Raw genomic sequence first — 13,061 nt, 5'->3', positions numbered from 1 at the left:
GTATCGAGAGATGCACAGCTAGATCACAGCTGGTTGTTCTGTGGTGGACTGCCCCAAAAGGAGGGGTTGTGTTTGAACACTTGTCGACATTGGTGAACTTTGTCTTATCCCTCAGCAATATTTTAGCATCCCTCATTGCTTGAATGAGACCGATTTGCATTCATAATCACATGTACATAAGGAATGTTTTTTGTATTTTTTGTTGTTCGAATCTCTGCTAAGAATGTGTACAAAAATTCTGAGTGCTCGAATACGTGACATAATGCAAAGGTGCTTACTCTTTTCACTTAAGGATCACAGTGTCAAGTGTAGACAGGTCGTGTCTACACCTTGATACTTACATGTGACTTCAGCTATCAGAATGCGAAGATCACATTGAAAAGACAGGTGGACGCAAACAAGTTGCTTTCTGGTCTGATGCGTTCAGATCTGGCTGACCACCTTGACCACTTCAGGAGGTGGTCAGAGAGCGTCCTTTTTATCCACGCCAAACTTGGTGCAAAACCACACCCACGAGTAACCTAGCAAAAGGCACGGTCAGGGATGCATTGTGTGCTGATTTCTTCTGGATGCAATCTGGCTACCAAAAGCGCATACAGTAGCTGACATCATCAGCACTCCTCCCACAAGTCTCCAGAAATGTGTGTTTTGGGACCTAGAGGCACCTTTTCATTATAACGTTGGAAGAAATACATGTGATTAATGTGTTTGTTTGGCCTCATAAATGGTAGCCAGCTAGCTAATATTTAGGAAAAAGTTGTTTTGTTTGGCTAGAGTTATGCTAACTTATTTGCAATCCCTTTAGTGTTGCTTGCTAGCTAGTTAGCTACAGTAGTTAGCTACTGCCATCAGTTGTTGTGTTATCATATTTTGCCTATTCCACCGTTTTGTAGAATGCAGACTGACATTTGAATATAGCACAGGAAAAGGGAATCCGGACACAATGGACACATTTAAGTGTAGATGCATGATGCGTTCGGGATTCCATGATCAGAACTCTATGATCAGAATACTAAAGCTGCATGAACTGTCAAGTCTAGACACGGCGTGAGCGCAGTCTGACATTTTTTTAAAAAGAAGAGGCAGCTGGGAGTTACTCTCCGGCGTCAGATTAGCTGAGATTTGAGGTTCAGCTGTGCCACTGTGGTGTGGCCAGAAGTCTGTCAGGCATCTATGCCAGGACAGCCCTGGCCCCCTTGGAGGAAATGTGGGCGATTCTCTCTGAGACCCTACATTTTACTCTATTGTGTATAACTTTACCACATAGGACTCCACCTTCTACAACTTAAAATGTTTTCCTTGCCCCATGCTTTGTCCTTGCAAACTCATTATCTGGGCTACACTGACACATTCACCGAGGTGAGGTGAAACCCTACCGTGTTTTTCCAACAATTGTCCGCAGCCCTCGGGCTAAGCAGCTGGGCTGAGATACCATACCGCCGCCCTCACCTCTGTCATTATACCCTCAAACTGCACAGGTGTGCACTCCCTGCTTCTGCATGAGTAATGCTACACTTGTGGATCACCCTGCTGTGTTACACTACTTGAACTTTCTGGCTGACTGGATGAACTGCGGGGTGGTGTGATCCCTTTAATTGTTAATGGCAAATCTCATCCGTGCGTGTACAGGACAATGTATCTGAAATATAGGCTCAACCCACCCCAGTAAAGCTACACATGGTGCATGTCCCCACAGAGCAACGCCTGGAATGCTCACATTTTTGTGAAAACAGACGTTAGCACAGGGCTATGTGAGGCATGGCTTGAGCCCATATAGCCAGGTGTTGTTTACCCAGCATCTTCTGCTGGCATAAGACAGCGTCTCTGAAATGTGCACATTTCAGCAGCTCTGAGTGAGGCGGTGACCTCTGCCCCATGTCTTGGCCCGCCCTGTGATAAAATATCTGATCCTAGACTGGTGTATGGCTAGAGACAGTAGCACAGTGGTAGTGAAATTTGTTATAAGCTCAAAGGGCTATCATAGATTGTAGCTGAGACAGCTGACCCATATCGCTTTCTGGAGGACTTGGGGAAGCATACTATGGAACTATAAAGAAAATTATATTTTTGCCTATATTGGTGATTCCAGCATTATGGATGTGACATTTACATGCAAAATCCCAAATTGAATTTCTCACAAATTGGACTAACTAAACAAAAATTAAAATGTTGACGTATGTGTCTATAGTACCCCTTGGGGGGAGTGAATACCCCAAAAAACTGCCTCCTAAATATAAGCATGTTGGACAAAAAAAAAAAAAAGCTTTATGGGAGACTTAACTTATTAGAAAACTCTTGAGTTTGTAAGTCTTAGGTTAAAACATTCATAGCCATTTTGAAGGAAAAGATTGTCATATCCATTATTACTTTAGAGAGGAAATACGATCGTTATGGATGTGACAGTCTGAAATAGTCTGATTTTCGCGATCAAAATCGATTAGTTGTCATCTGGAATGTTTTAAAAATGTCAGCAGAAGGCCGAGTACTTTAGGGTTACATTATTACAGGTAACCAGAATAGTATACTACAAAGCATAAGGCCAGGAAGGCAACATACCATAATGGGTGAAACATCTTTTTTTATCTTCACATGCGTCGAAATTTACGTTGGACAGTTGAATGCAGACACATTTTAGTTTTTTTTTTTTTTTTTTTAATGTATTGCCTTTTCTGAAAAATTCCAATAAAACATGCAAATGAGGCATGATGCTGCACAAATTATTACACCGCCAATACACTTTTAGGGACAATGGATGAAGTCAGCATATTTTGGGTGTGTTTAATTTAGAATAACACAATCATGGAATATTCACAGATTGTGGATAAACACCTTTTTATCAAAAAAATCTATCACTAAGTTACTGCCATGTGTGAGAAAGGCATTTAGGCATATACTGTGTTTTTCTAAGAAAATCTTAGAGAACACAGCATTTTCATGATATCAACAATTTGCTTTTTTGAAAGTCTGAAGAATATTTCTCAGAAGCACACAAAATGTGGCACATGCATCTGAAGCCAAGAATACGATGCATCCGTATCCATCTAATCCACAACTGTTATGGATGTGACTATATCATAATGCTGAAAAACGATACTGACAATGAAAAGATACCAATTACAAACCATATAAAACCTAAATGGAAGTTGGCTTTACAGAGTAAGTTTCAAGATGATCTGATGAAAGGTGCATGTTTTACAAAAACCTTTCATTTTCCTAAAAGACTGTAGGAACTCTCAAATAAAACTCAGGACAGTTCAATGTAGTATGATGTCAACTTCATAACAAACACTGGGGGACAGCTGTAAGTGGGGAAAAATAAATAAATAGAAGCTCTGTGAGCCCTTTCCAAAAGCCATGGAATATGATTGACTGAAAAGCCTTATTAGAGACTTGGCATCCTACTCCGTAATGACCAAACTTTATCAAATGTCTTACTAAAACTGGTGAACTAAAGCATACACTCAAACAAATAATTACGAATGTGGTGTCATTTAGAAATGAATAACTATTTTTGCATTCTAAAGTTGACTTTCCCACAGAATTGACCATATGCTATTTTTATTTCTTACAACATTGTCTCTTTGTTTTTTTCCCCCCCATAAAAATGTCTCATAGACATATATTACGTGCATGATATTACCGTATCTCTAGAATTGAACAGCTGTTGTGGTTTGATTAAGTTATATAGCACCTGTGCTCAGAAGGCCTGAGGTTGAAATGCATTTCTGAACCATATGTCTGTGGTGTTTCTAATGCTCTTCACTGACTGGTTTAGACCTCTACACATGCATAGCAAGGTAACATGTTAACAGATGCAACTTCTAGACTGCACTGACCACTGTGATTATTATTATTTGACCCTGCTGGTCAACTGTGAACGTTTGAACATCTTGGCCATGTACTGTTATAATCTCCACCCGGCACAGACAGAAGAGGACTGGCCATCCCTCAGAGCCTGGTTCCTCTCTAGGTTTTTGCCTAGCCACCGTGCTTCTACATCTGCATTACTTGCTGTTTGGGGTTTTAGGTTGGGTTTCTGTACAGCACTGTGTGACGTCAGATGATGTAAAAAGGGCTTTATGAATACATTTCATTGAAATTTGATTGATCACAATTGTTATGTCCTGGAAGGAAAGCTGATGCTTCTGAGGGAGAGAGTCTAGATTTCACCTACCATCTGCTTTTTACCCTGTGTTGTAAATCAATACAAGTGGCTGTGCGTTTACAACTAGTGAAATGGGATAGTGTGCCCTTTGATTTTTATTAACAGACACCTCTTTAAATATTTGCATTTTAAGTGTGAGGTTTCTATCAAGCCACTGAAAGCCTTTTTAATTATGGCTATTTTTCTGTGATTTGGCTCAATCTCTGGCCCTTGCTAACTGAGTTTTTTTCCTTATCAGGAAAAAATAATTGGGCCTAGAGCAGGAAAAAACCCTAGCCCTACTTATAATTAATGCATGCTGTGTAAACCAGGGATGTTGTATTGTTTAGATATTGTGTTGTTTAACCGACCCTATCTTCTCCATTTTTGTACCGTCACAGGGCTCTCTAAAGGAGTTGAAACACTGAGGTAGAGGAGGCAGGTGTTGCAGAAAGAGCCTCACCCCCTTCTCCCCCCAAACCTGAACCCTCTGCTGCACCAGCGGTAGCCATGGCACCCCGGAAGCGTGGTGGCGGCGGCGCCGGAATCTCCTTCATCTTCTGCTGCTTCCAGAGTGGCAGCGACCACCCAGAGATCACCTACCAGCTGCGCGAGGACTTCGCCCTGCAGACCATGGAGCCTTCACTGCCCATGCCAGGCTATGATGAGCTGGACGGCATGTTCTCCGAGTTGGTGGTACGTAGCGACCAGAGTTTCCTTTTTGGTATTATTGTCAGGATTGTCATGATTTATCTTCTGAACATGGGCCACAGTTGAAAATGAGCTCTGTTGCTAGCACGGGTTTAATACTCCGGGTCGCTATTCACAATTTCCCCACTGGGGGGGAGAACACAGGAGTTCTAATAAACCACAAGCAAAAAAAAAGTCTACATTTACATGTTGCTTATGAGTGCGTTTCACACTACTTTTGGATTATAATTGGATTGTAAGGTTTGAATATCCAGCTTAATGTTTTTGTAATCGTCGCCAATCAACTGCATTAAAATGAAATCACTTCAACTACAACCAGTAAAATGCTCTTTGGCTAGCTTTGCTAGAAGCACATGTCGGTGAGTGTTAGAATTCTAGCTAACAACTGCTACATCTGAAATAGGTATTTTGCAACGATCACAACAAAATATAATCTTAGCAACTGTTCAAGCAATAACCAAAACAACATTGTAACCATATGGGAACCCGCAAAATTGTTTTGTTTAGAAGTAATAGCCTAGATTTACGCAGTTATGTTGAATGGGCAAAGATGGCAGTTGACTTCCCCCAAGGTGGGTGTGGTTTAGGAGACTACTTCTTCATGATGTGAGTAGCGATTCCGAGCTTAGCCTACTTTCGTTGTGCAATCATTTCCCTCTCGTCTCAGTTTAGCTGCCTTTTCTCATCCTTTCAGTCTGTTCTCACTTCTTTAATCTGCCATCCACTGCTTATGTGGTCCTCTGACATGGTTGCCACACTTATGCAGGCCGCCACCAGATCGTTTTGCACATCAATAGACCCCTATTGAGAGGCCCTGCGTCTCGGCCTCCTCCTTCTGCTAATTGCTTGTTTTTGTCTGGCCTGCCCTCCCTCTCTCCAGCCTGGATTGAATAAGTGGAGTGTGATGACAAAGGGGGTTTCCAGTCGCTATGTTTTCACTGAGGGGATAGACACAAGCCATCCACTTGCCCGATAAACCCTCATTTGTCTGGGTCGGAGGTAATTTAGTGAAAAAGCTTTAAAAGATCAGGGCTGGCAGGGAGCGGCCACCTATAAAATACCATTACCTTATTTAACAGATTTATATTCTGCTCAACTGTAGACATGAAGCGGATTGTTTGCTCTTGTATAAAGAGGGTAACCAAGTTGGTTGTCCCTGTAGTCTTGAATATCTTTTATCTCGGGTGTCCTTTCCCTTGTGACCAGTAACAAGCTCGTGACCACTACCCTGGCATTGGTCATGGGGCTAGAAGGTATGAAGGAAACTGTTTGAGACTATTCCAGCAGAATTTAGTCTCCCGTCTAGGGATCAGCCAGGCCCGATCCTGCTTAGCTTTAGAGGCAAGCCAACAGAGCTGTAGGGTGGTAATTTACATGGTTTAGTATGTCGACTCTAAATAAAACGAATGATGATTGTCCCCTTCATAAAAGCTAATTATAGTATTAATGTATAACAATGCAGCAGTCATTATCCTTGTAGAACCTGAATTGATTCCTTGAGTCAAATAGATAGATTGTAGATGGTGAGGCACTATTCTCTTGTCATAATTTAATTCAGTCCGCATGCCACGGCCACATTAACAATTCTGTCCTTTGTCTTTTGGGTTGTTCCACGAAGAGTCTCTTGAGTAGTGTAACTTGGTAAAAAAAAAAATAGATATATAATCTTATAATTTTAACATTCTGTCATAAAGAGCACATCAACGTAATAAAAAAACATGTTTTCCCATTTCAAGAGATTAAATATAAAAATTACTGTAGTCAAATCAAATTTTATTTGTCACATACACATAGTTAGCAGATGTTAATGTGAGTGTAGCGAAATGCTTTTGAGTGTAGGCAAATGCTTGTAGTAAGTGCCAAATTAAGTAACATGTTTGACCGTAATGGGGTTGACGATTTCACCTTAGATTAAGTGCCTCTCCCAAGATTTCTCCCGACATTTTGTTGGCAGCTTGGCTTCTATTCTCATTGTATAACCACGATTTGTGCCGCTAAATATGCACATTTTCGAACAAACTCTATATGTATTGTGTAATATGATGTTATAGGACTGTCATCTGAAGAAGTTTGAGAAGGTTAGTGAAAAAATTATCTTTTGCTGGTTTATTCGTTATTGCTATTGTTGGCTTGAATCATTGCTGTTGTGTGGTTGGCTATTGTAGTAAGCTAATATAATGCTATATTGTGTTTTCGCTGTAAAACACTTAAAAAATCTGAAATATTGTCTGGATTCACAAGATGTTTGTCTTTCATTTGCTGTACGCTGTGTATTTTTCACAAATGTTTTATAATGAGTATTTAGGTAATTCACGTTGGTCTCTGTAGTTACTCTAGTTGCTTTGGTGAGAGTTGTGATGGTGGCTGCAATGTAAAACTATGATTTATACCTGAAATATGCACATTTTTCTAACAAAACATATGCTATACAATAAATATGTTTTCAGACTGTCATCTGATGAAGTTGTTTCTTGGTTAGTGACTATTTATATCTTTATTTGGTCGAAATTGTGATGAAAAAAAAATGGTGGAGAAAAAAAAGTTGTGTATTTTGCTATCGTGGTTAGCTAATAGAAATAAATATTGTGTCTTCCCTGTAAAACATTTTAAAAATCAGAAATGATGGCTGGATTCACAAGATGTGTATCTTTCATCTGGTGTCTTGGACTTGTGATTTAATGATATTTAGATGCTACTATTTACTTGTGACGCTATGCTAGGCTATGCTAGTCAGCTTTTTTACTGATTAGGGTGCTCCCGGATCCGGGATTGTGATGAAGTAGAAGTTAAATCAGACATAAATAGTGACAGGAGGAATGGAAGCTTGTTGTGTGCAACAGGGAGAGGCAATAAAATGCAAGTCTTAACAAAACCTTTTTTTCTTTCCATGGGCAACAGGGTTGACTTGTTAAGCTGAACCCGCTCAGTTTTCCACCACAAAACACCAGAACATATCCAAAAAGAATAGAACCATCTCACCTGCTTTTACACTGATTTTACTATTAGATGTTTGTTTCTTTAAAAAATATATATTTAAAGAGGAATAGTTTCACCATAATAAAACGAGAGTTCAGTTCATATAAGACGGTTGATGTTAAAATGAGGGACAGTTTTTTATTTTTATTTTTATTTATTTTTATTTTTTATTTTTTTTTACTTATGAATCACTAATCACATGGAATAAATAACCTCCAGAAATGACTTTGTTAAAGCAATAATATAACTAGTGCTTTACAATGATGGTGAAAACCCCCAAACTCCTCCTCGGTTAAGTGGGTCAACAATCTTCCTAGAAGTAACAGGGTAGGTACATAGAGGCACATGCCAAAATGCAGAATTGTAGCAAGTCTTTATTCATGTAAAACAAAGCCCATTTATATAATTTTGTATGTGGTCTATCTTAAAGGACTTTTAAAATTCAATATTGGTGCACACTTTCTACTTAAAATATCAAAGGGATGCAAAAGGCCTCATTTCGCAGAACGACCCTTTTGAGTCGCTAAGTTGAATCACAGGGCATATGAATTGAGTAGCCATCGGCCTTATAACTAGCGTAGAGCTGTGCTAATATGGTTAGGGAAACTAAAATGAACATGTATTTTACCGCACTTTCACTGCGTCTTTTTAATGTTTTGTGTCTGTAGGCGGATGCTGAATAAATGTGGGGATTTTCCCAAAGGCTACAGTGTTCCTTGGTGAAGGTTCTGAGACTCTTTTCTGAATGACAGGTCTGGCGACTTCACCGAGCAGCTCACAGAGCATGGAGACATTGCCAGTCCCATTTTAGATTGGGTCAGAACATCTTTAGACCTCAATGGCAAGCTGCGTGCTGTTGTCTCTAGCCATGAATGTCGCATGGAAGCATCTTGTAAATGTATCGTTGTAATCTGTATTTTCTTTTACAATGTCCAAAATGTTGCATCCCATGCTATTGCTACCTTAAGTGTCATCCTGTGTATTGGTGCGCAACAGGTGCTGTTTTGTGGAGAGAAAATACATTTAACATAGTAGTACTGATAATTAGGCTTTGCCTTTATAGACCCAAATAGACTCTTCCCTGGGGAACGAAAGAGAGTAACCTAATTGTTCTTCCGAACTACATCTGTACCTCAAAAGGAATACCATATTAGGGAAATACTGGAAGATCCATAAACTGTATGCTTGATGTTAAACTCAGATTAATTTGGGATTTAAAAGGCCAACCAACTAGACCCGTGTCTTTTCTTGGTCTTATAAATAGAATAAAACAAACTGTCATATTAAAATATATTTATAACTTGATTCAAGGAAACCTACCTCAGCAATGTTTTATGCAGTTCCTTTGTTTATGCAACGAGCTACTGCCAGGCAGCAAAGTCTTATTCTGAAACTGGAAGCATCGTACGAAGAGCCTTCTTTGTCTGTACTCAACACAAAACCACAGATTTTATTTGACTACAGGAGAAATGGGTTTGTTTATATGCTACCACAGAAATCAAAACGCATCCGGACAGGATTCAATTGGATATGTAGCAATGCACAGACATAAGCAGTGAGATAAGTAAAAGTGTTGCTGTATTTTTCTTCAGATGTATTTTACTGTATGTCTAAGAGTGAAATTGATCGTTAGAATTTTCAGGCCTTGCTTTTGGCTTGTCTATATCTTGTCATCTTTAGCACTATATGGTAGTTGATTCAGAACAGCCCCCTTCCTGATGGCCCTAGGAGGATAGGCTACTGGAGTTAAGTAGGAGAGGCCTGTCTGGTGAGGTCATCTAAAGAGGCCTTCAGCCTCACACTACTCATCAGCTTGTAGCTTGGCTATTCCCTGCCTTATGACAGTTAACTTAAGCTCTATTGGCTCTGGTTTCCCTCAACATGCTATCTTTCATAGCATTCGTTTATACACAACATGGGAACTCTCTGGCCCTGTACACATAGTCTGCATAAAGCCCACTAAGGCCATTGCCAGACGTCTGTCATGGCAGGCACCTTTTGAACGTCTCCCCCCAGCAGTATTCCCAAGGAAGTAAACCCCAGAATTTCTCCCTGCGATAATAAATAACATGTTTAATGACCATGACACATCGCAATGAAGATCAGATGACTGATGAATGTGTTATGTTGCTAGTGTTAACACACACCTAAACTATAGATCTTGATATGTAAGGCTATAATCCTCAATCATTTTAATCTTATCAATGGGTTTGTTTGAAATTAAATGCAATTTAACTCTTTCCTTATTACTGTGGTAAGGACATTTGTGCCTGTAATAAGTCTGTAGAAGCAAATCCTTTTCTAGGGTTAGCGACTATTATACAATATGAAAATATATATGAGTCTCAGCTGACCAAGTCCTGTCTTTGAGCAGCGGCATGTTGACGGAGTGCTGTCAGGTGAGCTTGACATAGAGGTTGGTTGATGGAGCCTTGGGTTCCTGTCTGCCATTTTCGTTTTCGTTTACACAGCTAAAGCTCTGAAATGGAGATGGCCTTTGGGAAGCATTACACTAGCTTGTTATCGTTATGCTAGTACTTCAGATAAACCGGCCTGGCTGGTCGGCTTTGCATAACATGCAAAGCCGACCAGAGCCGACAATGACATACTTCTAGTTTAAAACAAGTATAACCTGTTACTATGACTGCCTCCACAGGGTAACACAGGCTAATAATACTAAATGACTTTAATGTAATCGTCCTATATTTTAGAATGCAAGCACTGTTTTAAGCATTGCACAACTATTTGCAATGCATTGGCCACCTCCTAACTAGAAATAGATGTCCCACATCCTACAGCTAAAGTCAGAAGTTTACATACACTTAGGTTGAAGTCATTAAAACTCGTTTTTCAACCATTCCACAAATTTCTTGTTAACAAACTATAGTTTTGGCAAGTCGGTTAGGACATCTACTTTGTGCATGACACAAGTAATTGTTCTAACAATTGTTTACAGACAGATTATTTCACTTACAATTCACTGTATCACAATTCCAGTGGGTCAGAAGTTTACATACACTAAGTTGACTGGCTTTAAACAGCTTGGAAAATTCCAGGAATGATGTCATGGCTTTAGAAGCTTCTGATACGCTAATTGACATCATTTGAGTCAATTGGAGGTGTACCTGTGGATGTATTTCAAGGCCTACCTTCAAACTCAGTGCCTCTTTGCTTGACATCATGGGAAAATCAAAAGTAATCAGCCAAGACCTCAGAAAAACAATTGTAGACCTCCACAAGTCTGGTTCATCCTTGGGAGCAATTTCCAAATGGCTGAAGGTACTACATTAATCTGTACAAATTGTGCGCAAGTATAAACACCATGGGACCACGCAGCCGACCGCTCAGGAAGGAGACACGTTCTGTCTCCTGAAGATGAATGTACTTTGGTGCGAAAAGTGCAAATCAATCCCAGAACAACAGCAAAGGACCTTGTGAAGATTCTGGAGGAAATGGGTACAAAAGTATCTATATCCACAGTAAAACAAGTCCAATATCGACATAACCTGAAAGGCCGCTCAGCAAGGAAGAAGCCACTGCTCCAAACCCGCCGTAAAAAAGCCAGACTACAACTGCACATGGGGACAAAGATCGTACTTTTTGGAGAAATGTCCTCTGGTCTGATGAAACAAAAATAGAACTGTTTGGCCGTAAGACCATCGTTATGTTTGGATGAAAAGGAGGAGGCTTGCAAGCGGAAGAACATCATCCCAACCGTGAAGCCCGGGGGTGGCAGCATCATGTTGTGGGGGTGCTCTGCTGCAACAGGGACTGGTGCACTTAACAAAATAGATGGCATCATGAGGGAGGAAAATTATGTGGATATATTGAAGCAACATTTCAAGACATCAGTCAGGAAGGTAAAGCTTGGTCGCAAATGGGGTCTTCCAAATGAACAATGACCCCAAAGCATACTTCCAAAGTTGTGGCAAAAAGGCTTAAGGACAACAAAGTCAAGGTATTGGAGTGGCCATCACAAAGCCCTGACCTCAATCCTATATAAAATGTGTGGGCAGAACTGAAAAAGCATGTGCGAGCAAGGAGGCCTACAAACCTGACTCAGTTACACCAGCTCTGTCAGGAGGAATGGGCCAAAATTCACCCAACTTATTGTGAAAAGCTTGTGGGAGGCTACCCGACACGTTTGACCCAAGTTCATTTGAAGGCAATGCTACCAAATACTAATTGAGTGTATGTAAACTTCTGACCCACTGGGAATGTGATGAAAGAAATAAAAGCTGAAATAAATAAATAATTCTCTACTATTGTTCTGACATTTCACATTCTTAAAATAAAGTGGTGATCTTAACTGACCTAAAACAGAGAATTTTTACTGAGATTAAATGTCAGGAATTGTGAAACTGAGTTTAAATGTATTTGGCTAAGGTGTATGTAAACTTCCAACTTCAACTGTATATGCAATGTTCGCTGAAATGCTGCTAACAGTAAATGCTACTAACTGAGCATTAATTTGAAACTATCAATGAACATCGATTCTCTTGTTTTAATAGGGTCTGCTCTGTTCTACATTTTGTCAGTTGAGCAAAAAAAAAAAAGGCTAATTTCTCGTCTATTACAGTAAAATGTCTCTTAGCGTTTCTGTTGGACGAAACCTCGTGTAAATAGTGAGTTTAAACTTCTTCCTCTCTGACAACAAGCATTTATCTTTCATTGTTGTTGTTGTGAGTGACAGGGGAAGGGGCTTGGTGTTTGTGTGTGAGTGGGAAGGTGCACATTAAAAATATAATACACATATTGATTCTTGCGATACAGGCATTTGGAACATTGCACTGAAACATACATTGGAATTAATTCTATATATCACCCAGCCATAACATGACGCTATTAATCTTGCACCCAAAACATCTGGCTTGCGTCTGATTTGGCTTGCTTGTTACACAACAGCGCAGGTACTAATTTAACAATTCCACGGGTCCGCCACTGCCCGTAGCTGAAAAATACTTCAGAGGAAGAGCTCCTCCACCCTGCATCCCTTCCCAGTGGCTCCCTGCCCAGATAGGAACCCTATGAACACATGTGAGACAGTGTTCAGTTCCAGAGAGAGCGCCTGTTTGCTGCAAATGTGGTTGCATGCAGAAATTATAGTTGAATAGTCGAGCTGACTCTCACACCCCACCACACCCCTCCGCCCCACGAAGACCATTTGGGTACACACATTTTCTACACAGACTTGCATGCATGCTCTGACAGTTAGTACTCACACACAGTG

General features: G+C 40.2%; 1 protein-coding gene across 4 annotated transcripts in view; it reads left to right on the top strand.

The window, feature by feature from the left end:
- Nucleotides 1–13,061, top strand: part of LOC129817358 (disheveled-associated activator of morphogenesis 1-like) — a 145,142-nt gene that overhangs the window by 68,385 nt on the left and 63,696 nt on the right. For all 4 annotated transcript variants that reach the window (XM_055872502.1, XM_055872503.1, XM_055872499.1 and 1 more), the window contains exon 2: nt 4,546–4,840. In XM_055872502.1, coding sequence (XP_055728477.1) covers nt 4,655–4,840 — 186 coding nt within the window. In that variant the 5' untranslated portion in view covers nt 4,546–4,654. The remainder of the gene's footprint in view (nt 1–4,545; nt 4,841–13,061) is intronic.

Source organism: Salvelinus fontinalis, chromosome 20 (genome assembly GCF_029448725.1).
Source record: "Salvelinus fontinalis isolate EN_2023a chromosome 20, ASM2944872v1, whole genome shotgun sequence".
NCBI lineage: Eukaryota > Metazoa > Chordata > Actinopteri > Salmoniformes > Salmonidae > Salvelinus > Salvelinus fontinalis.
This window is presented reverse-complemented; position numbering and strand designations above follow the sequence as displayed.